Raw genomic sequence first — 20,676 nt, 5'->3', positions numbered from 1 at the left:
TCCATGACGCTCCTCCTTTTTCTAGAGCAGGGCTGGCTAACCCTCAGTTTGGGGACCTGATCCAACTCCCCAAGCCAGTTTCTTTGCTCTTCAAGACCTCAGAATTTGCAGCTCTGGCCAAAAAAAATAATTCTACACACTTCACAGTAGAGACAGCTCTGAGGTGAGCAGAGCCCAGCACCCCTATGGGAATCCAAATCTCCACCTTCTCAGTCATTAGCTCAAACATTTGAAATTAGCTGATCTGCATGGGTTTTCTGAGAAGGGGGGGCTGTTTGCCCCTATCCTATGTGTGGAATGGCCACACTTATCACTGGCATGTGGACCCTGAAGGGTTGGTCAGTAGTGAATTTGGTCAGCTTTCAAGTAAAAAACAGTTAGCCACACCTGTTTTAGAGTATTATTATGCTGCACCATCAAAAAGCAGTATAATAATTTATTCCTGAATAAGCCCTACAGTCTGTGGCATTGAAGTGGCATACTGAGATGTTTACTCATGATGTTGTCTACTGGCATAGTGATGATGCTGAACAGTTGCATAAATGGAAATACTGGAGCCAGATTTGCTACCTTGAAAGAGGGCAGTGTTCCTCACAATGTAGATCAGAATGTCCCTGGGGGGCAAATTGTTCTTAAATGTGGGATTTACCATCTTGCAACAACTGTGCGAACCATTTGTTCCCAAGATACCTCCTGGGAAAAACCACTGAGGGAAATACATCCGTAAGACTTGCTGTACCAGGAAATTACCGAGTGTGATGCATGTTGAATACTTCATAAGCAAAATGTCAGAAAACATGTCATTGAGCCAAAGCCTTTGCAAGCAGCTAGATCCATGCATATGGCTAGGATTGGGGTGCCAGAAAGATTAACTGTTCTGTATCATTGTGGCCTCATCCTTGCAATCCTGCTCATGCTGGTGTCAGGCATGAGCTATCTACAGCCCTGGTAAACAAGTTTCCGACTCGTATTCCCTTGCCAGCATTGGCAGGGACTAGTCGCTGGAAACCGGTGCCCTGAACTGCAAAAGTTGGCTTGCTTTTTTGGACATGGAGATTCCCTGTCCATAGGAAACAAGGCTAGAATCCTGCTGGCAGGCACCACATTGATACAGTTGTAGTTGGACTTGAAAAAATATTTCTTTCCCCCTCCCTCTCCTAGTATCTGGAAAGACTTCATCAGTGTCTCTCAAAGTTCATCTTTGAAAGAAACATGACCCACCTTTAAATGTTAATGTGTGGGTTTCCAGTGGAGTCTCTAAGTGGGGCATTTTGCTGCCTCTGCTTATTAGTATAGGCCCATTGCCAGAGTTCTTGTGTTGCTGAAGCCTAAAGTGATGCTAGTGGTTAAGAGAAAGGGGAGCATGTTAAAGTTGGTGTAAAACAGCAAAAAAATAAACATGTTTAGATTTCTGTGCCTAAATTTAGCCTCTAATAATGTTCTGATAGTATTGAAAGTAAGTTCTAAAAGACAAAATGTTCTGTTGCGAATGAAATCTATGCCTACCTCTAGATTTTGACAGTGTTCATACTTCCGTTTAGCTTTTTTTTATAAACAACAACAACACAACCAAAATGAAATCACAGTCACTTCATTTCTAAAACAGTATTGTGAAGTTCTTCACTACATAAAGAAACCTTAATGTGTGTAATATTTTTGAATTAGGCAGATATTATTAATTTTTATTATTAAATTTGTTTACCACCCTTCATCTGAAGATCGCAGGGTAGTTCACAACATAATTTTGTTTATTTTTTATAGATATTGTTTATAGATTCTAATGCATGATGGAAACTCCACTTTGATATATTTCTTTTTTTACTTTCTTCTAAGATTTCCACAGTAAAGGAACCTTTCATTGATCTTTCACTTCCTATAATAGAAGAGAGGGTAAGAAACAACTTCTTTAATAAATAGCTACAATTGCTACATTAGCATCATGCTGCTGTGTTTGCGGATCACTGACTGGATGTTGGAGCAGCCAAAACATTAGATTGCCAGGATTCAGTCTCTCCATACCCTACCTTAGATATTGGCACTGCCAAACTGAACTTGACCATCTGCACTGACCAAAGGGGTGACTATCATATTTATTTATTTTTTTAAATCATGCTTGGATCCTTTTTAATGTGTGTGGATTGCCCTTCCTGAATTGGGACTCTTATGTAAGATTAATAAATTCAGACACATTTATTATCTAGCCATTTCCCTTTGCCTGTATGATATACTAGTTTTATACCAGAAGCACACAACTGATCTTGTCTGATATAAAAGGTGAGCAGTATAAGCATTAACTTGATGTGTTACCGTACTTGGCAAGTAGTTATTAGCATTTTCTCTGCTATGAATCAGTTATTCACAGTGAAAACATGCAGTGTAACTGGAGTGTCTTATGGAAAGAGGTGTTTTCCTCATAAAGTATAAGCACCCTCACAGTGTTTGGTATTTGAAGGGTGGACGGGTGGGGGAGAAGGAATCTGCTCAGCTACATCGGTTATATTTAAAATAAATGACCTAAATTATTCAGTGTTGACCCATGAAGGGTGAACTTCTTCAGGCAATCAGGTATTTTTAACAAGTAGCATTATTGGGGATGGGTAAGAATCACTGTTGTGGGAAAAGAGCTATTTTTGATGGATGCAGTCCTCAGCTGGTTATCTAAGGCGCCTCACGACTTTGAAATGAGCAAATAAATGAAGTTTGTATTCTGTATAGGCCCAGCCTTGTCAGATGTTTGAGTATGACCTGTAAGGTTGAAGTTGTTTTGCTTTTATGCATCATATGATCTCCTTAGGCCAGTGCTACTGATTTGGACTGGATAGCCCATATGCATGTACAAATCTACCACATTTTTCTGTGAACTGAATTTTTTTTAAACAAGCATATGTGAGTACACACTTTCAGCTGTACTGTATTACTTTAATCGGTCACCAATAGAAAAGAAAGGAAGGATATGCCTTGAAGCATGCGGTACTTGGCCAGTCAAGCAGTTGGAGGGGAAGTTTAAAACCCTAGGACCCTGCTATGTAAAATAGATTAGCAAACAGTATCTCTCAACAGAGAAACCAGCATGTAATGACTATGGAAGGTGGAGTGAAGAAAGCTAGGTGGAGTTGGCTAAATCTCTACAGTCAGCTTGCAGGATCTTTTACTTGTGGGTTGTGTCTTTTTAGTGTGTGTCTCCTTTTTCAAGCAATTTTATACTTTTTATACTTGTTCTGGAGTTGGAAAGCTGGTCAATTTCCTACATGTTTGACCACTTGTATGTAATGAATATGTATGTGCAAATGCATGCCCTCCTTAATAAGGCAATGATGTCACCATTTTGCAGGGAATACTTAGACTCCACATATTGCAGGGATGGAGAACTGGTGGAGATCCCAACTGTCGCTGGACTCAAACTCTTCTCTGACCATTTGCCATGCTGCTCGAAGCTGATGGGAGTTAAGAGTCCAACAACAGCTGGGGGAGAGGCATCACAAGTTCCCTAACCCTGGTTTATTGAGCTTCTTCCCCTACTTCGGACAGCCTCCTAAGTCACCACTGATTTACAGCTCTCACACTGCAGCCATCCTAGGTAGTCAGCCTAATGGTGAGACAGACATTAGTTCTTCGTGAACTTAACAAAAAAGGGCTTTGAGAAATTTTAATCCTAAAAGCAGGGTATAAAATACCCAAATGAATTTATAATAGATGAATGTGCTCTGAAAATGCTCAGGGACTACTTGATTTCTGTTTGGAAACTCTGCAGCTGTTCATAGACACTTAGCTACAGTTGCCGGAACATTTGAGGGCAGGACCATAGCTCATGGAGAAGGGCTGCAGCTCTGTTAGCAGAGCATCTGCTTTGCATGTAGAAGGTCCCAGGTTCAATCCCTACATCTACAGAGAAAACCCAGTTTGAAAACCTGGAAAGTCACTGCTAGTTATTGTAGACAATACTGAGCAAGATGAAACAGTAGCCTGACCGAGTATGAGGCAGCTTCCGGAGTTCCTGAAGGAGCAACCCTGCATAGATTGCAAGTGCTCAAGGCTTAGGACTCCCTCTTAGCCCAGCCTTCTGTAGCCTTGGGTGCCCAGATGCAACCTCCATTATTCCCTTCAAACATAGCTGATGGTTGGGGTTGATGTGGGCTGTATACCAACAACAACTAGGGACCTGAGTTTGGAAAGGGCTGATTTAGCCCATTGTATTTGATTTTTAAAAGGAAAGCCTTGACCTATGCTACTCTCTCAAGTTTCTGGGAGCAGTAATTTTGTGAAGTTTTCTAGAAGATATATGTCTTTGTAATTATTAACACAATCTAATTAAATTTTAAAACACATTAATATTATTTTACACAATATGATTAGGACTTGACCAGTAAACTAACCAGATATATATATTTAAAAGTGTCAAATGTCTAATTTACCCTGTGCATATTGATATAAGCCAGCACTATCTTGTTTGGAAAAGGTAGGAGGGAAAGATTTTTTTTATATAGGAGAGTGTATGTTTTACCTTGAATAACCACGTGTATTTTCCAGATCTCAAAACCTGTTCCTTTTGGGAGGACAAGCAGAGGTAAACATATCCAAGAAGCAGATGCTGAGTACAACTGTTCTTCTGTTACTGCTCTGAATAATCAACAATCTAAATTGTCTAGAAAACATTTGTTAACAAAAGATAAGGTAAGAATGCAACAGCACTGCTGATCTGTAGTTCAACTAGTTGTATAACAAATCGCATTTTTATGGAAATTTGCAGTAGCTGCAAATTTGGTTTGAATAGGTCTCTTTTAATCTACAGCACTGTATTACCGATTTTTGGATATATGTACACCTAATACTTCTGGGGCTCATGATGTGGTGTTAATACATTTTAAAGTAGTGTATTTATGAAACTTAAAAGTGTATGATATATTCACACCCACACCTATAAATATTGTGTGTGTGTGTGTGTGTGTGTGTGTGTGTCTGTAGGTGATTTTTTAAAAAACATGATGGGTTTAAAAATGATCTTTCTTTCTTAAAATAAAATAAAATAAAATAAAAAGCTACTTTTCAAATTCATTCTCCACACTCTGTGCCCTCCTCCCTGCTTTCCTCTAGTGTTGTCCAAGTTTGTTTCTGGCTGCAATTGCAAGCAGTGCAGGGCTGGCCAAGAGAGCAGACAAGTCAGCCTTCGTGCCATTTGGTGGATCAGTTGGCAGGGTGTACTATATGAGAAGTGCAGCCAACACAGTCTCCCAGGAGACTTGGAACATGGCTTCCATGATGTGCTCAGCCTCCAGTGGCCCAAGGGCCTATGAACCATAGTTCAGCCTCTTAACATGGTTCTTCCTGATGGTGGCACAGCATGCTGCAGATATGATGTGCTAATACAATGTGAGATGCTGATATTTTTTGCTGCAAATATTCTACTGTACATTATTTTACAAGGAAAGCTTTTATGTTTAGATCATTTATTGAAAATAGAATACTTCAGACCATTTTTCATTTAAAATTGTAACCTATATCCTTCAGCATTTGACAGATGAAAAAATGTTTTGCTTAACAGCTGAGTGGTGAGCATGAGGCCTCTAAGGCAGTCTGGCAGAATTTCCCATCTCCTAGTCGTTCTTTTAATCCACTGACTTTAAAAATACTATTGCTGAAAATCTAAAAACCTACTTATTTCTCTTTGGATGGCATTAAGGTTTCAATGGCTATTTATGCTTTTTATTTTTCCATTCCCTTCCATTATTGTGTTCTCTCCCTTTCCCCCCTCCGTCTCTCCCTCCCTCCCCCACCACTACCATATACACACAAATGCTATGATTTTTATGTTTGTTGTCTGTTTCAGATTTTGATACATTTGCTCTTAGCACAAAATCTTCTACTTAGCATCTCTTTGTATTCAGTCAAGCAAATTTGTAGAAACTCTCCCCCTCTTTTTTTAGTGGAGTCTGGAATTAGGAGGTGCTTTTTTTATTTTTCCAGTCTCAGAAACTGAACCACAAGGCTTCCTTCAAACATTCTACCACTTGTATAGTGGCAAAGCTCACTAAAAGAATTGTGGCGAGACCATCAGTCCACAGTCTGCCCCTGCTATGTTTTAATCTTTGGGAGAAAAAATCCATATTGATTCAGAGGTAGCAGTGAGAAATTGAGGCCATGTACAATGCATGGAGAATAATAGTTGTGTTGTGTTCCCTTCCCCCCTTCTTATTTTTAAAAGGCAAGACAAGTGGGAATGCTCGGACTGTATGTGGAGAAATCCAGAGCTAGCAATACAGGGAACTGAATTTCAGGGGCTATTTGGGAAATCCTTCAATGGGAATCGAATAATTGTAAACACTATGAGTTTCGCCCCACCCCCCAATAGTTTGCCTGTGGGAAAGCAGTCAGTTTCAACTTTCATGCAAGTCTCTTTTGTGCAGTCTCAGACATGGGATGGGGTGATCAAGAATGTCATCAGCAGTATCAGTAAGTCACTGACAAGTGCTTCTTTTTGGTACTTTGAGGCAAGATACTGCATGAGATGGCCCTCCACCTTGCTGTTGTTTTTCACTTGCTTACCTCTCCCACTGGCCCAGTCCTCTAAGATAATCAGTGAGGCATGCTGGGTTTCTGCTCCTTCTCCTTGCTTGTTCCTTTCAAGAGGGCGGATAAACAAGCAGCAGCAGCAGCAGCAGCAGCAGCAGCGAGGATGAGTATATCAGGATCAGGAGCCTGCAGATATTGGTAGTGGGTTCCCTACTCTGGGGTACAGGCTTGGACTCTTCCATCTCCTGAAATGATGATGGCCTGTTGGTGGCTCATGAAACTTGCTCAGCCACATTCCTGGCAGAATTTTCAATCCAAAGACCTTGCTTGCTGGGAGATGAGCAACATAGGCTGTGATTTGAGCACTAGGAAAATGTGATGCAGCCAATACAAGCGCTTCTGTAAGGAAGGGTATTTTGGATCCCATGCAACTAAAGTGCAATTCCCTTCCTCCTGATTGTTTAGAAAGGCTTTTAAGAGTATAAGCTTTGAGCCATAGAAATTAATGGAAGCCGTTCCCATTTTTAGATGAGTGACTTGCCCATAATAATACAGCAAGTTGGGAAAATTCTAATAGGGTCTAGAGGCTGATTAATTTTAGAATTCAAAGTCTGAATTAAAATAAAGAGAAATACATCTGAGGAGGAGTGTGTAAATGACCTAAAGAGGTCTTTACACTCTATAGTTAAATGGTTCACTTTCATTTAGAAAGTTTCTTGTTGTTAGTTGAAAGCTTTCTTGGTCCCCTTGGTCATATAAACATTAACTTGTATGTGTGCCCGGTTGAATTCAGTGGACTTTAGTTCCAGCTGAGGTAATTTAGGACTATCACCTAAGGGATATTTACCGTCTTTATATTTACTAGAAAATTTATTTTGAGATAGGGCACTGCCAATTCCAAACACCATGTGTTGGGAACCTCTTTCCTTAGCCAAGGATGACAGAAAGCACAGCTATATCTGAATATCCAAGGGCATTTGGAAAAAAAACAACACTTCATTGGAAGGCAGGCTTTTAAATCCTTTTTGCTGAGCCTAATGCTGCTTTTGTTAATCAAAGTTAAACTTTGTAGTGTTGATAAATGTATAATAGTGTTCATATAGTTCTCAAGATGGATTTTTAAACACTTTCAGTTTTACTTAAGTTGTACACGTTCATTTTTATTATGCTTTCATATCCCACTTACTGCTCAAACCAGCCAAAATAGCTTTATGTTAAGAATAATCCATCCATGAAATATTGTAGAATTGGAGTCATGAGAGGAATGAGCTGCCACTGTTTTTTCTTTATTTATTGCAGAAGTTTTACAAGCCCTTAAGATAAATTGATTTTGAAAGCGTAAGAGATTTTATTACAGATTGAATCTAAGTTTGAATTGCATGGAATCAAAAATTGAATTTAAGCTTTAAGTTTGGTTAGTAATTAAATATTTTTGTTTGCAGTACTAAATTAATGCATTAAATTTAAGATATCCTAGGCACTACCTAGGGACGCGGGTGGCACTGTGGGTTAAACCACAGAGCCTAGGACTTGCTGATCAGAAGGTCGGCGGTTCAAATCCCGTTGCTCGATCCCTGCTCCTGCCAACCTAGCAGTTCGAAAGCACCTCAAAGTGCAAGTAGATAAATAGGTACTGCTCGGGCGGGAAGGTAAACGGCGTTTCCGTGCGCTGCTCTGGTTCACTAGAAGCGGCTTAGTCATGCTGGCCCCATGACCCGGAAACTGTACACCGGCTCCCTCGGCCAATAAAACCCCAGAGTCGGCCACGACTGGACCTAATGGTCAGGGGTCCCTTTACACCTTTAGGCACTACCTCTTTCAGCTCTATATACTTTTCAGAGCTTATCTGTACCTGAGTAGCTTAACCAGAAGGTGGAGTAACTGAGAAGGGCATGGGGGTAGGCGAGTTATTTGGGGAAAGGAAACTGGACTGCCCTGCAACTCCTATCAAATAACTGGTCAGCTGTGTCTGTGTTCACTGATCTGTAAACATCACAGATCCAGAGCTTTCCAGCACTGCCATTGCAAAAACATGGATCCAATGCACAGATACTTATGGATCATCATCATTTGTGCAAGGAATCCCCTCAAAACCATTATCAAATCGTATGTCTTTGTGCCTTCTGTGGCTGGTTTTGTTGTCATCTTATATAAAGACCATGGAAATCCACGAGGATATTGGGGTCTGCCATAGAGAATGCCCTCTCCAGGACCACCACCACCACCCAAACTCCTGAGGGTAGTGGAACTACCAAGAAGCCCCTTCTGCTGATCGTAACACCTGGGAGGGGCTGTAGGGTTTCCATAAGATAAGTTAAAGGGTTTTTCTGTCTCAGAAAGGTAGGATATTTCAGGTTAGAGTACATCGCCAAAGACATTTTAAAGCAAATGCATAAATACTGTTTTTTTTATTTTTATTTTTAAAACCCATCTTTTCGATATGCTTTTAAGAGTTAATGCAATGCTTTTATGGATTTTCAACAGACTTACGTTTGGGTTTTTTTCCTCCCTTTTGCTAATGATGTGGAAATTGACAGAACCAAGAAAATCATGAAAGAAGATTTGCCAAAAAATCCTCCTCTGCTGAAGAAGAAACAAGACATTTTATCATGCACAAAAAAGTCAGAAACACTAAAGGTGAAGGCAGATCTGCTGTTCCATATACAGGAGACAGCAGTTCGGTAATGGAATCTGCAGCAAATGGAAGTCAGACTGAAGGCAGTGAAAAAGAAGCAAGTCATTCTGAAAGTAGCATTGGTGCAGACAGTGAGGCCTCTGAAAGCGAAAGTCATTCTAAGCAAACTGCTTCCAGCAGAGCTTGTAGCACACCTGGTGTGTGCACTGATGAGCATAAACATTTATCTGCAAGCATTAAATCACAGTGTAACAAATCAAGTGATGGCGGTACAGAGGGACTTACTACTGGCTTATCAAACCTCTGCTTGGGTAGTGGTGTCAGTGAGACTGAAGGGACTCTCAGTAGAGATCAGCTGTCAAGTCTGTCCAACAACATAGACGTTTCAGCAGAGAACCCCACATTACTGCAAAACCCTCAAAATGCTTTCCAGACTCTTTCTCAGTGTTACATAACTAGTTCTAAAGAATGTTCAGTCCAGTCATGCCTCTACCAGTTTACATATGTGGAGCTCTTAATGGGAAACAACAAACTTTTGTGTGAGAAGTGTACGGAACGGAAACAGAAGCACCAGAAGAAAGGAAATTTCACAGGTAATGAAATGGTGGCTGAGTATATTGTTTCACATAGACAACTTTCTAGGGTCCAAAGGAGTGTATGATTCTGGCACACTTGGGGAGGGATGGGGAATGTATTATATGCCTTCAAAAGCAGCCACCATCCTGCATGGTAAACTGCATTTGAAACAGAGAGGAATTTCAAAGACCTTTTGTCACCCAGCATGAAAGTCTGCTCTCCAGAGATAAAGTTCAGAACTCTTTTTGAGCATTTCCAAGACCTTGATCAGCCTAAAATAGTCCTTTGGATTCTGGCTGAATAACCAAGAGACCCTGAAAAGCTGTATGATTGCACCACAGAACACAACATTTAAGAGACTGAACTAATGTGCATTTTTGAGGGGAACCTGTTCATCTCACCATGTCTTTGCAAATCTTTTTGACCTCAGTACAGTTCTTCAATAATCTTAAATCTTTTTAACCATTACATTTGTATGACACAAGCACAAATGGGGCCTGCAACATAAGGTTGTGGTGTGCAGTGCTCCCGTGCAGGATTCGGGACAGTTGGTTGTCATTCTATGCCCACTCAGGCAAGCTCAGTCCTCTTTGGCTGTCTCTCTACAGAACTTGAGATTCTCCAGAGCATGCTAATAACGTCCCTCTTCTGTGTGAATAATGCCATTTTGGCTACAAATGCACTCAATTACATATTGATGTGATACATTCAAAGCACTTCAAATTAAAAAAAAACAAGAAACTCCACAAAACCTTAACTCTAATTGGCATATAATACAAAGCTTGTGATTGATGAAATTTATGCAGATTCCCCAGATATGTAATTTATTCCAGTAGCATAAATAGGTTTTGTCTATACGTGCATGTGTGATTTATATATTCTAGAGGACCTAAATAAATATGACATTTGTCACCATCTTTCATTAGTTTGTATTTGTATATTAATGCCCTCTTGTGGCCAAAATGCATTTACAGTGTTTTTCTTCTTCTATTGATGCCTCCTAGTTCCTCTCAGCAAAATCACTCCAACGTGAAAGAGATGGAGATTTGTCTTGTGATTTGTAAACATGGGAAATAATGCAGTTGGAGAGTGGCTAGGTGGCAATAGTTGCCTCTAGCTGAATTTTCTCTGGCAGAAACTTACTCCCTTCAGAACATAATTTAGGAGTTTAGCAATATGATTTGCTGGACCAGACTGAGGTCTGTCTACTTCCACAAGTTGTTTGCCCTTAGCACCCGATAATCAGAGATATATTGCTTCAGTGCATGGAAACACTGTTTTGAGTGTCCGGGCCAATTAAAAATTGATAAGTGTTTCTTCCATCTATCTGTTTTAAAAGTGGATTTTCTGTAATTTTTTTACACAAATTTGTATGTGTGAGTTATAAATCATAACATCGAACACCGTGTCTGTTGTAAGTTCATATGACTGAATATCATCCATGTTCACCTGTATAAAACATAGGGAAAGCACACAGTCCTGATGAGCAGTAATATCATATACTTGCTGTACTGTACATGAAGGTTTTTCTTCTTTTCAGAACTGATAGTTGCTATTGAAGTAGGACTTACATAAATTTGCTGTGCTAGAGGCAACAGGATTTCCCAGAGCCATTCCTTTAGTTTGACTATAAAATTAATAATCAAATCTGAAATATTTTTTCTCCAATATTATGTCCAAAATATCCAGCAAAAAAAGAGAGGTCCTTCTGACCATTTTTGAACATTCAATATGTTCACTGAGCCAGTGTTCTCAGTAGAAAGTCTAATGGAATTAGATCTTGGAGACTTTTGGCTCAGATATTTAGCTGTGTTGGTGACTTTAGGGAAATCATTGCTTATTTAACCTCAGCTGCCATCTGAAAAATAGGAATATAGGACTATTACTAAACATTCATCTTTCTGGATTTTTGTGGGGATTGTATGCATACTTAAAATACTACAGAAAATAAAAAATATTGCCATGCTTTTAAAATTGGTTTTTTTTTTCTGTACAGAAAAGAAAATAGAAGGTGTATATACAAATGCCAGGAAGCAGCTGTTGATTTCTTCGGTTCCTGCTGTTCTTGTTCTCCATCTGAAAAGATTTCATCAGGTAAAGTCTTGAAATAAGGTGTTATTGAAAGGAGTTATAATTTTGGACTGTACTGAATTTCTGTAAAACTGTATTTTCTCCAGAGTGACTAGTGATTCTTCTGCTGATGAAAATTATCCTCATCCATGTCACATTTTGACTGTGGAAGAAATATCAAAGACTTGATCCTGTTATACACAGCCAAAGAAAATTGTGTTTTAGGGTGGTATCCATTGCTAATCCTACTCTGACCAGACCCCATTGAAGTTAATACACATGACTAACAAAGGTTCACGAGTTTCAAATCCTCTGAGTAGGATTTGTTGGCTCTTAATGTTGTGTACTGCCTTGTTATATTATCTATGACTGTGTGGTTTATAAATAAATAAGGTAGAAATGACTAAGCCATTTTGTAAGTGGGTCTTTAGATTTATAGGATTTTTTTTAAATGCAGTTTAGTTCTGTACAATACATAATTTCAACAGATGCAGCCTTTCTCTTTGTGGTACTGCAATTTAGCCTTCTATGTTGCATTTCTGCATGACTGAATTTAGCAATTTTCTTATCAACGTAACAAGTAAATAAGTAAATTTGTCAGTGTATGTATACTGTTCTTGTCATTGCAGTCGATTCAGAATTTTTGAATTTAAAAAGTTCAGTACTGTGCTTTTGCAGTACAGCTGGATTCAGGTGGCACTCAAGTAGAAACAGTAAATATTTCATTTCTTCTTCAGGCTGGTATGAGTCTAAGGAAAGTAAACCGTCATGTGGATTTCCCTCTTGTTTTGGACTTGGCTCCGTTTTGTTCTGCTTCTTGCAAGGTATGGCATGTCAGAAGCACCATTTCAATTTATACAGTACTTCAAAGATAATTTCAGGCTTCAGTTTTTACAGCTGTCTTTGTTTTCAAGTGAAGCCTAAGGCTTCCCCTTAAATTTCAGAAAGCCTCATTTCTCTGCCAAGTCAAGATAGCTGTACTGAATTGGTAATAGCTTAAAACAACAACACCTTTTGCTAGCCTAAGATGTAGAATTAGTGAAGGCTTGTCACTGTTTTTGCTAATTGTTATATTTTTAAGCTGAGTATGTTCTCAAAACTCACTGCATAGAAATCACATTTCCCCCTTTCTGTTTCCCTTTTGTTTTTGCAATGAAGAATGTGGCAGATGGTGGGAAAGTTCTCTATTCTCTTTATGGAATAGTGGAGCATAGTGGGTCCATGCGAGGAGGTCACTATGCAGCATATGTGAAAGTCAGAGCACCATCCAAAAAGATTTTGGAACACATTTCTAGCAACAGAAATGTTCAAGGTATGTACCTAAATAAAATGATGTATTTTGGGGACACGCACATCTAGTACATTAAATGCATGCCCTTTTCTCGGTATCACGCAGTTGGTTTTATCAGTTCAGTACTTCTGCAGGCTACAATAAACATTTATCTTTTAGATCCAGCCCACCTTTTTCCAGCAAAAGGACAATTAAGACATTCCGTTTCTTATGCTTGCAATAATTTGCACATTCAAGATTTCCAGCCTTTGGTCATAAATAGTAACTTTTGAATCTGGATGCTGGAAAATTCAGGACATACTGAAGGAAGTACTTCTTCACACAGCACATGATAATTAAAACAGTGGAATTCTCTCCCACACAAGGTAGTAATAATGGCCACCAACTTGGATGGCATTAAAATATTAGACAGACGCATGGACAGTAAGGCCATGAATGGCTAGTAGTCATGATGACTATGTTGGAAGCAGTAAGGCTCTGAATACCAGTTGTTGGAAGTCAGTGGGGAGAGCACTATTGCACTTAGGTTCTGCTCATAGGCTTCTCATAGGCATCTGGTTAGCCACCAAGACAAAAGAGTGCTGGACTTGATGGGTCTTCAGGGCTCTTCTTAACTTAACATTTACTGCTGAAATCTTGTATCTTCTACATTGGAGATAATACGTCATTTAACATTGTTCAGGACTCTGTGTAGTATCCAGGACTGCTGGATATCTGTGCTGTAGACTCAATGATTCTGAATTTACAAAGCAGCCCCATAAAATGGATATCTTCAAAAGCTAAGTTTTCTCTTTTTTTAAATATCAGTGTGTAGCTTGCACAGAAGCAGAAATGTATTTGTAACATGGACAAGTTTCTAGTGAAATCTCAAGAGGCTAGAAAGGAGGAGAAATCCACTTCTCATGTAGTGGGGTTTTGGTGCTCTGTGCACTTTTATTTCCATTTCTTCTCTGTCCCCCCGCCCCCAGTACTGGCCCTTGTCTCCCTGCCCAAGCACAGAGCAGTGGAAGTATCCAACAAAGTAGCTTCAGTTTTCAAGGCCACCCTAGCTCACTCCAGCATGCAGTTGGGAAAACACTGCCTTTCCTCATTTGTACTCTTTTGCTAAGACAATTTTCAAAGCTGGCAGTACTGAGAATATGAAAACAAAGTTTCAGTGAATTTTATACAATAGCAAACCTTCAAAATTCTCACAGTTACTGGCTTAGTCATATTGTATTCTCTTTTGCACTATGATGGTAATTAATAACTCTTTTTGTTTTGTTTTTTGCATTTCAGGTTTGAAAGACTCTGTAGGAGCCACTGCAGGACAGTGGGTATATGTCAGTGATACCCATGTACAAGCAGTTACCGAATCAAGAGTATTAAATTCACAAGCTTACTTGCTTTTCTATGAAAGAATACTGTAGCTGTAATCAAGACTGAAAGTCTAAGTTATTTTTGTGTTTTCTTAAATGCAGCAGTAATGTAAATATTGTGCTTTTATCTGTTCTCTAATACAAAATTTACCATGATTTCTTACTTTAAAAACAATGCCTTGTGTTCTGAGAAGCTGGTGCATGCACAAAGCACCTAGATGCACACATAAGTTGGGTAGCTTACTATGCTGATTGGCAGCTGCCCATCAAACAGCAGAGGATGCAGTTTTATTACCCTGTGTTGCTGCTTTTGGAAGGGGCATGTTGAGCTGCCACCAGAGTGGAGGAACAGAAAATCATGTCATGTGTAAGTGGAAATAACTTCATGTTTCTCTGAATATAAGCCCACATGCTCATTATTTAAATCCCCAAAATGCATTTGAAACAATGTGCTTGGAAACTGAATACTGTAGTGAAATTTCAGTTTCGGATAAGCAAAATTTTAAAAAACATGAATTGAGAAATGAACTGGAGTTGTGCCTGATTTTTTCTTAATACAGAGGTAGGGTTGCAGCTCACATAAGCAGTCTCTTTCTCTACCTTTCTCTTGCAAAAAGGGGAGGCAGAGGACTGTACAGCAGAGGATAGAGCAAAATTCTTCCACCTAATTTTGGTGATTTCCCCCCTCCCACTGCAAGCTGGTATAACACAACCCTCACTGTGCAGCCCTCTCCTTTGGAGAAGGCTTTTTCGGGGGAGTATAGAAGGGAGTAGGGAAGAGAGAGAGAGATTGCACAGGCTTTCTGTTTGTGCAACCATTAAGAGTTAGCCTGTGCCATTCACTAATCGTGTTCCTTTAAAACATTGCTGTAGTTTAAGTTGCAAGCTCAACAATTGAGTTCTACTCTGTTGTGTATGCTTTAGTTGAGATTCCTGCATTGCAGGGGGCTGGACTAGATGACCCTCGGGGTCCCTTCTAACTTTACAATTCTGTCAGTTCATATATTTTAAAAAAGGCATGTTGCACAGTTCTTCTAGAACTGATTCTCTTCTGAATGCATGTTGAGTTCTATATGCAGAAAGTTGAGTACATCAGGGAGTAGATTAGAACAGAACCATTAAAACAGAACATTTCTACCTTATGTGCTCCCTTTTCACATTCAAGGAGTGCTTGACATGGGAGTGTATTCAGATATGCACCATGACTATAGTCACTATGCTACTTTTTCAGAACATTTGACTTTGCTTATAGATATAGTAACAACAAACACAATGCAACAGGCTGTTTTTGACTATGTAACTTCTATTTCAAGCACAATTCAACATATAATATCTCACAAGTCCATTCGGTTCCTAAATTGGCATATTGGCAATAACCACAATATGGTATGCTTATCTTATGATTTTCCACGTACAGTGGTACCTCTGGATACGAACGGATCCATTCCGTAGCCCAGTTCGCATCCTGAAGTAAATGTAAGACGCGTCTGCGCGGGTCGCGTTTCGCCGCTTCCGCGCATGACGTCATTTTGAGCGTTTGCGTTATTTCCGGGTCGCGGCAGAGTGCGACCCGAAAATATTCATCCCGAAGCTACTTCAACCCGAGGTATGACTGTATCGCTGCTTTGAGGATTCTAACATTCCTTGTATGTAGATATCGGATCAGATGGAAAACTTGAAGGTATGGCACGACAAGGATTCCGGGATAATACCTTGTTTTGCCCAACCGGGCTTCGTCAGCTGTGCATGCTCTAAATTAAACAAACATCATGTAACATAATCCTTATACAAACTAAGTAACATAACATACAAATTAAACAAGTTTACATACCATATTCTTGTATGACGGAAACATGGAACAAAATAAATCCAATCACTGGCCAAAGTTCCTTTTTAAACAGAGAGGCAGTATAGATTCTAACTCTCCTGACCATCCATTGGACTTTAATTTCTCTTGATATGTTCTGTTTGCATGATGTGTTGGTCTATGGAATTACACTTTGTGAGATATTACATGTTGAATTGTGATTGAAATACAAGTTACATAGTCAAAAACAGGCCGTTATGTTGTGTGTGTTGTTACCAGGATTGTACTTACGTAGCCTAAGGTTTAGTAGTGTTTTGCATTTGCTTATAGATATCCAAATATACTTTCTAGTCGTACATTATGTTCTCTGCCATTTTTATCTGCAAAGCATCATATAGTCAAGCATGCTGATTTACTGCACACCCAACATTTTAGGGTGGTGACTGGATAACTTATAATTATACATTTTCTTAGTTTCTGTGATTTACACAATATATACACTACCGACTGTACTCAACTTTTTTTTCTATTAAATATGGGGGTGGGGGTATATTGCTGTCTCTTACAAAGGATCAGGGCTGCTGTTTATTACTGTCCTCAATAATATGGATTTATGCATATTATTTCTATTGTACAGAGGACAGTGGGACTAGCTCCGCATGTGAAATGCAGTTTTTTTACTTCTTATTTTTTACCTGTGCACCACATGATCTACTTTTAGGACTTGGAGAATTTTAAAGAAAAATTATAATCTCTTTGTGGATGCTCCTTTTCAGCTTCTGGACAATCCAAGTTTCTCCTGTGCACTGAACCCCTCATATTCTAGGATACTCTTTAAATTGTAGCCATTGGGTTCCAGCCAGTTATGTGTCTTAGCCGATGGTAAGGCTTCCATCAGTGGAATGGGGAGGAAAGTAGTTTGGCCGGGGGGGGGGGGGCTTCCAGAGCCTATTTAAGGGAAGTAAGGGGCTGCAAGAGGGAGGAGGAATCGTGGGAAATTGTTTCCCTCCCTTTCCAGTCACAGCAGCTTTGCTTACCAGCGGAGCCACACTGTTGGATATAACCCACTGCCTGCTAAAAACAAAAGAAAGAGTCAATTTAACAAGCTGTATAATGGGACAGCAGTGAGTGTGTCATGCACATACGTATCCATCTATCTCTGAGTAGTTTCTTGCAGAATACATCCAGAATGTCTCCATACCCACCTCACTAATTCCAGTTTTAATGATAATTTATTGATATTATGTTATAATCCCAGCACTGGAGAGAGAGTTGTTGTGACCTGTAGTAATCCATGATGATCCACATTTAATCTGATAATTTAAAGTAAATTAATCAGTTTCAGTGACTGATCATTTCCAGATTACGTATCTATCCCAACAAATCCATCACTCACCCATGCACATTTAGAACAATGTAGCTTACTCAGATGTACCTTTTTATGCACAATCATATCCAGAATTTTTTTTAAATACTGCATTCCAGCACTTTGGGGATAAGACATGAAGATTCAAGTGCATACAGGAATTTGTTATCTGTTTCAACAGGGGTTAAAACCTCTTACACTGAAAGGAAATGGTACCTATTCATTGGTACGGGAGTTCTGAAGAATGCATACACAAGCTCTGGAATGTGATTTATGTTTTGGTTTCTACATGAAATAAAGACATTATATTTAAAAAATTCAGTGGCACCTTTCTAAAGAGCATCCTTTAAAATTCACGCAATCCAAAGTTAAATTCTGTCAAATTAAAAGGGAGTTAACTACACTTTTTTAATGCTCACATTAAAATCAGTGGGCTTTAAATATGCTTCACTTTGGCTGGCTCATGAGAGCAAATGAACAGTGTATGGGTTCTGCTCATGCTACAAAAGCCTAATTAGCTATCTACTTCTGGAGCTATCATAGTTGAGTGGTTTTCTGTGATTTTTGAAAAAAGGATCTCTGCCCGAATCTCCCTTGCAATCTCCTTGTACTACCTCAGGTTTTCACCTCTTGTATTTATATTCAGCCCTAGAATTAGAATTCAGTATCCCAATAACAGACACGCTCCACCATCACTTATTCTCCCTCTCCCTCTTTGCTTTCCCCCCATGCGTTTCAACCTTTTCAGCCTTTTGAAATGGCTCCTGACCTTCGACTTCTTTTTCTCTATACTTGCATGTCCATGTTAATGTGGTTGTGGTTCAGACTGAAATCAGTCCTCTGACTGTAAAACACTTCCTCAGATAAGGAGGCATCATAGAAGGAAATCTGATACGACCACTACTGTAGTATGGTAACTGAGCAGTGCAAGTGGCACCATCTTCTGGCTAAATCTTGGAACTGCACACTGTAAAACCTGGATCTATTGGAATTTAGGCTACAAAGTTTCAGGCCAGTACTTCCCAAGGCAAGGGTGTTCGCTTAGCAACTCAAGAGTCGCTGTGAGTTTTATGTATAAGGCACAATGAGAACTTGATTTGCCTGTTGGGAACAGCAGTGTGTTGAAAAGAAGTCTAGAATTTCAAAATACTTAATTTCGAAATGAAATATTTTATATTTTTCCTCAATGGTTTACATATGATAGATTAAACCAGGAACTTTGTGAGGCAGATGATACTTAGAATAAATTTAGAATGCACTATGAATAACAGATTTTCTATTCCTTAATATTTCAGTATACTAGTAAACTTGGATTATATTAAAATATTCAGGCCAATAATATATTGCAGAGGATACTTGTGTAATGATGAGCAAAGAGAAATGCAAGCATAATTTACTTTGTATGTGCAATAAATGAACCTATTACTGTATTTTTACATATTTTATGTATAAAATGTATAGAGAATGTTAAACAGGAATATGTATTTAATTGAATGGAGGCAAAATATGAAAATGTCTGCTAAATATATACCATTGGGATACAAAAACACTTGTTTATTTTTGATTGTCAAAATAAAACATAAAAGTCAGCACACAAGTTGAGAAAAATGTTCAGTTTACATTTATTTGAAGGGGTAAGATAAATTATTAACTGAAATCCGGTGTCATATTCTGGTTTCTAAATTATTCTTTCTCCAAGCTTACTTTATTCAGTATGTGGGTTCATTAAAGTCACCCCACTTTAGGATGGGAAAGGGCTTATTTTGAACCCACAGCTTACCCAGAATCTATCGTTCCCTTACTTCTCTGAGGTGTGTTTTATATTTAAGATGTAGGAAAATAATAGTGGGAAATTTCCAGAAATGAATGTCAGATGTTAAACAGATTATTGTGTTTGATTTCACTAAGTCGGGTGGGGGATCAGCCTTCCCTAACTTGCCAAATGATTCTTTTACTATTGAGCTCATGGGATGGATGTGGCTGTCAGCCTTGTTTGATGTGTCCCCAGCATCATCTCCCTTATCTTTGCTTTGGTTAAGTGCTGTCACTGTGAGGAGTCAGAGAAGAGACACAGGCAGGCAATCTGGCACATGCACCTCTTGAGATCCAGCTGCAGATGTTTAGAGCTATGTTATGTCTTTTTGAATGATGCTGTGCTCTGCAGTTTGCCCCTTACTACTTGCCTGTTCTGCGAGTTGTAAAGTTTCCAATAATCAGGTGGAAACAAATGGAATGTGAGGTAGATTGGATCAGGGTCCTTTCCTACCCATAAGCTCAGGGGTCGATCCAAGTCCCTGGCCAACAACGGCAGGGCTTGATGGAGCAGCACAGCTTCTGCTCATACCAGACAGGGTGGAAGGTAGGATAGATACTCTTTTGCTGCACCAGCCCCACCCTAGAGATGCTGCTGGCAGTGGCTTCAGCTGGCCTATTGCTACAGCTTCCCTCATGACAGAGCTGGGCAGGACTAAGCAGAGGGACACACCCACATCATGCAAATCCCTTCCAACACAGAATGTGAAAATACATTAACATAATTTGAATACAGCATGAGTTTATGCATATTTGCTCAGAATCAGTATAGCATAGCATAGTACAGTGGTACCTCGGGTTACAAGCGCTTCAGGTTACAGACTCCACTAACCCAGAAATAGTTAAGAACTTTGCTTCAGGATGAGAACAGAAATTGTGCTCCGGTGGCGCAGCGGCAGCGGGAGGCCCCATTAGTTAAAGAAGTGCTTCAGGTTAAGAACAGACCTCCAGAACGAATTAAGTTCTTAACCAGAGGTACCACTGTAGTCAAGAGTGTCAAATTAGGATCTGGGAAACCAGGCTTCAACTCACCACTCAACAGCCTTTCTTGCGCCAGGCACATCTCTTAGCCTAACCTTCCTTGCAGGGTTGGGGAAAGGATGAAATGTGGACCTTGGGCTAATTTAAGGAACAGTGGGATATAAATTGATTAAAAGTATTGTGTTTAATAAATCTATCTCAGATAAGAATGCACAAGATTGCAGCTCTAGGGTTCTGTGGGTTTTATCTAGACAAGAAGGCTGTGGCTGCAGT

At 39.4% G+C, this 20,676-nt stretch overlaps 1 protein-coding gene across 5 annotated transcripts in view; it reads left to right on the top strand.

Annotated features, from left to right (window-relative positions):
* USP45 (ubiquitin specific peptidase 45) overlaps positions 1-19,218 on the top strand; it is a 59,108-nt gene extending 39,890 nt beyond the window's left edge. For all 5 annotated transcript variants that reach the window (XM_080999950.1, XM_080999949.1, XM_080999948.1 and 2 more), the window contains exons 12-18: positions 1,834-1,890; positions 4,528-4,671; positions 9,045-9,735; positions 11,715-11,812; positions 12,526-12,612; positions 12,947-13,100; positions 14,358-19,218. In XM_080999950.1, coding sequence (XP_080856076.1) covers positions 1,834-1,890; positions 4,528-4,671; positions 9,045-9,735; positions 11,715-11,812; positions 12,526-12,612; positions 12,947-13,100; positions 14,358-14,488 — 1,362 coding nt within the window. In that variant the 3' untranslated portion in view covers positions 14,489-19,218. The remainder of the gene's footprint in view (positions 1-1,833; positions 1,891-4,527; positions 4,672-9,044; positions 9,736-11,714; positions 11,813-12,525; positions 12,613-12,946; positions 13,101-14,357) is intronic.
* The last annotated feature ends 1,458 nt before the right edge of the window (positions 19,219-20,676 follow it).

This window comes from Podarcis pityusensis (assembly GCF_964106645.2).
Source record: "Podarcis pityusensis genome assembly, chromosome: 3".
Classification (NCBI taxonomy): Eukaryota; Metazoa; Chordata; class Lepidosauria; order Squamata; family Lacertidae; genus Podarcis; species Podarcis pityusensis.
Note: the sequence above shows the minus strand (reverse complement) of the source record. Positions and strands in the feature narration are given on the sequence as shown.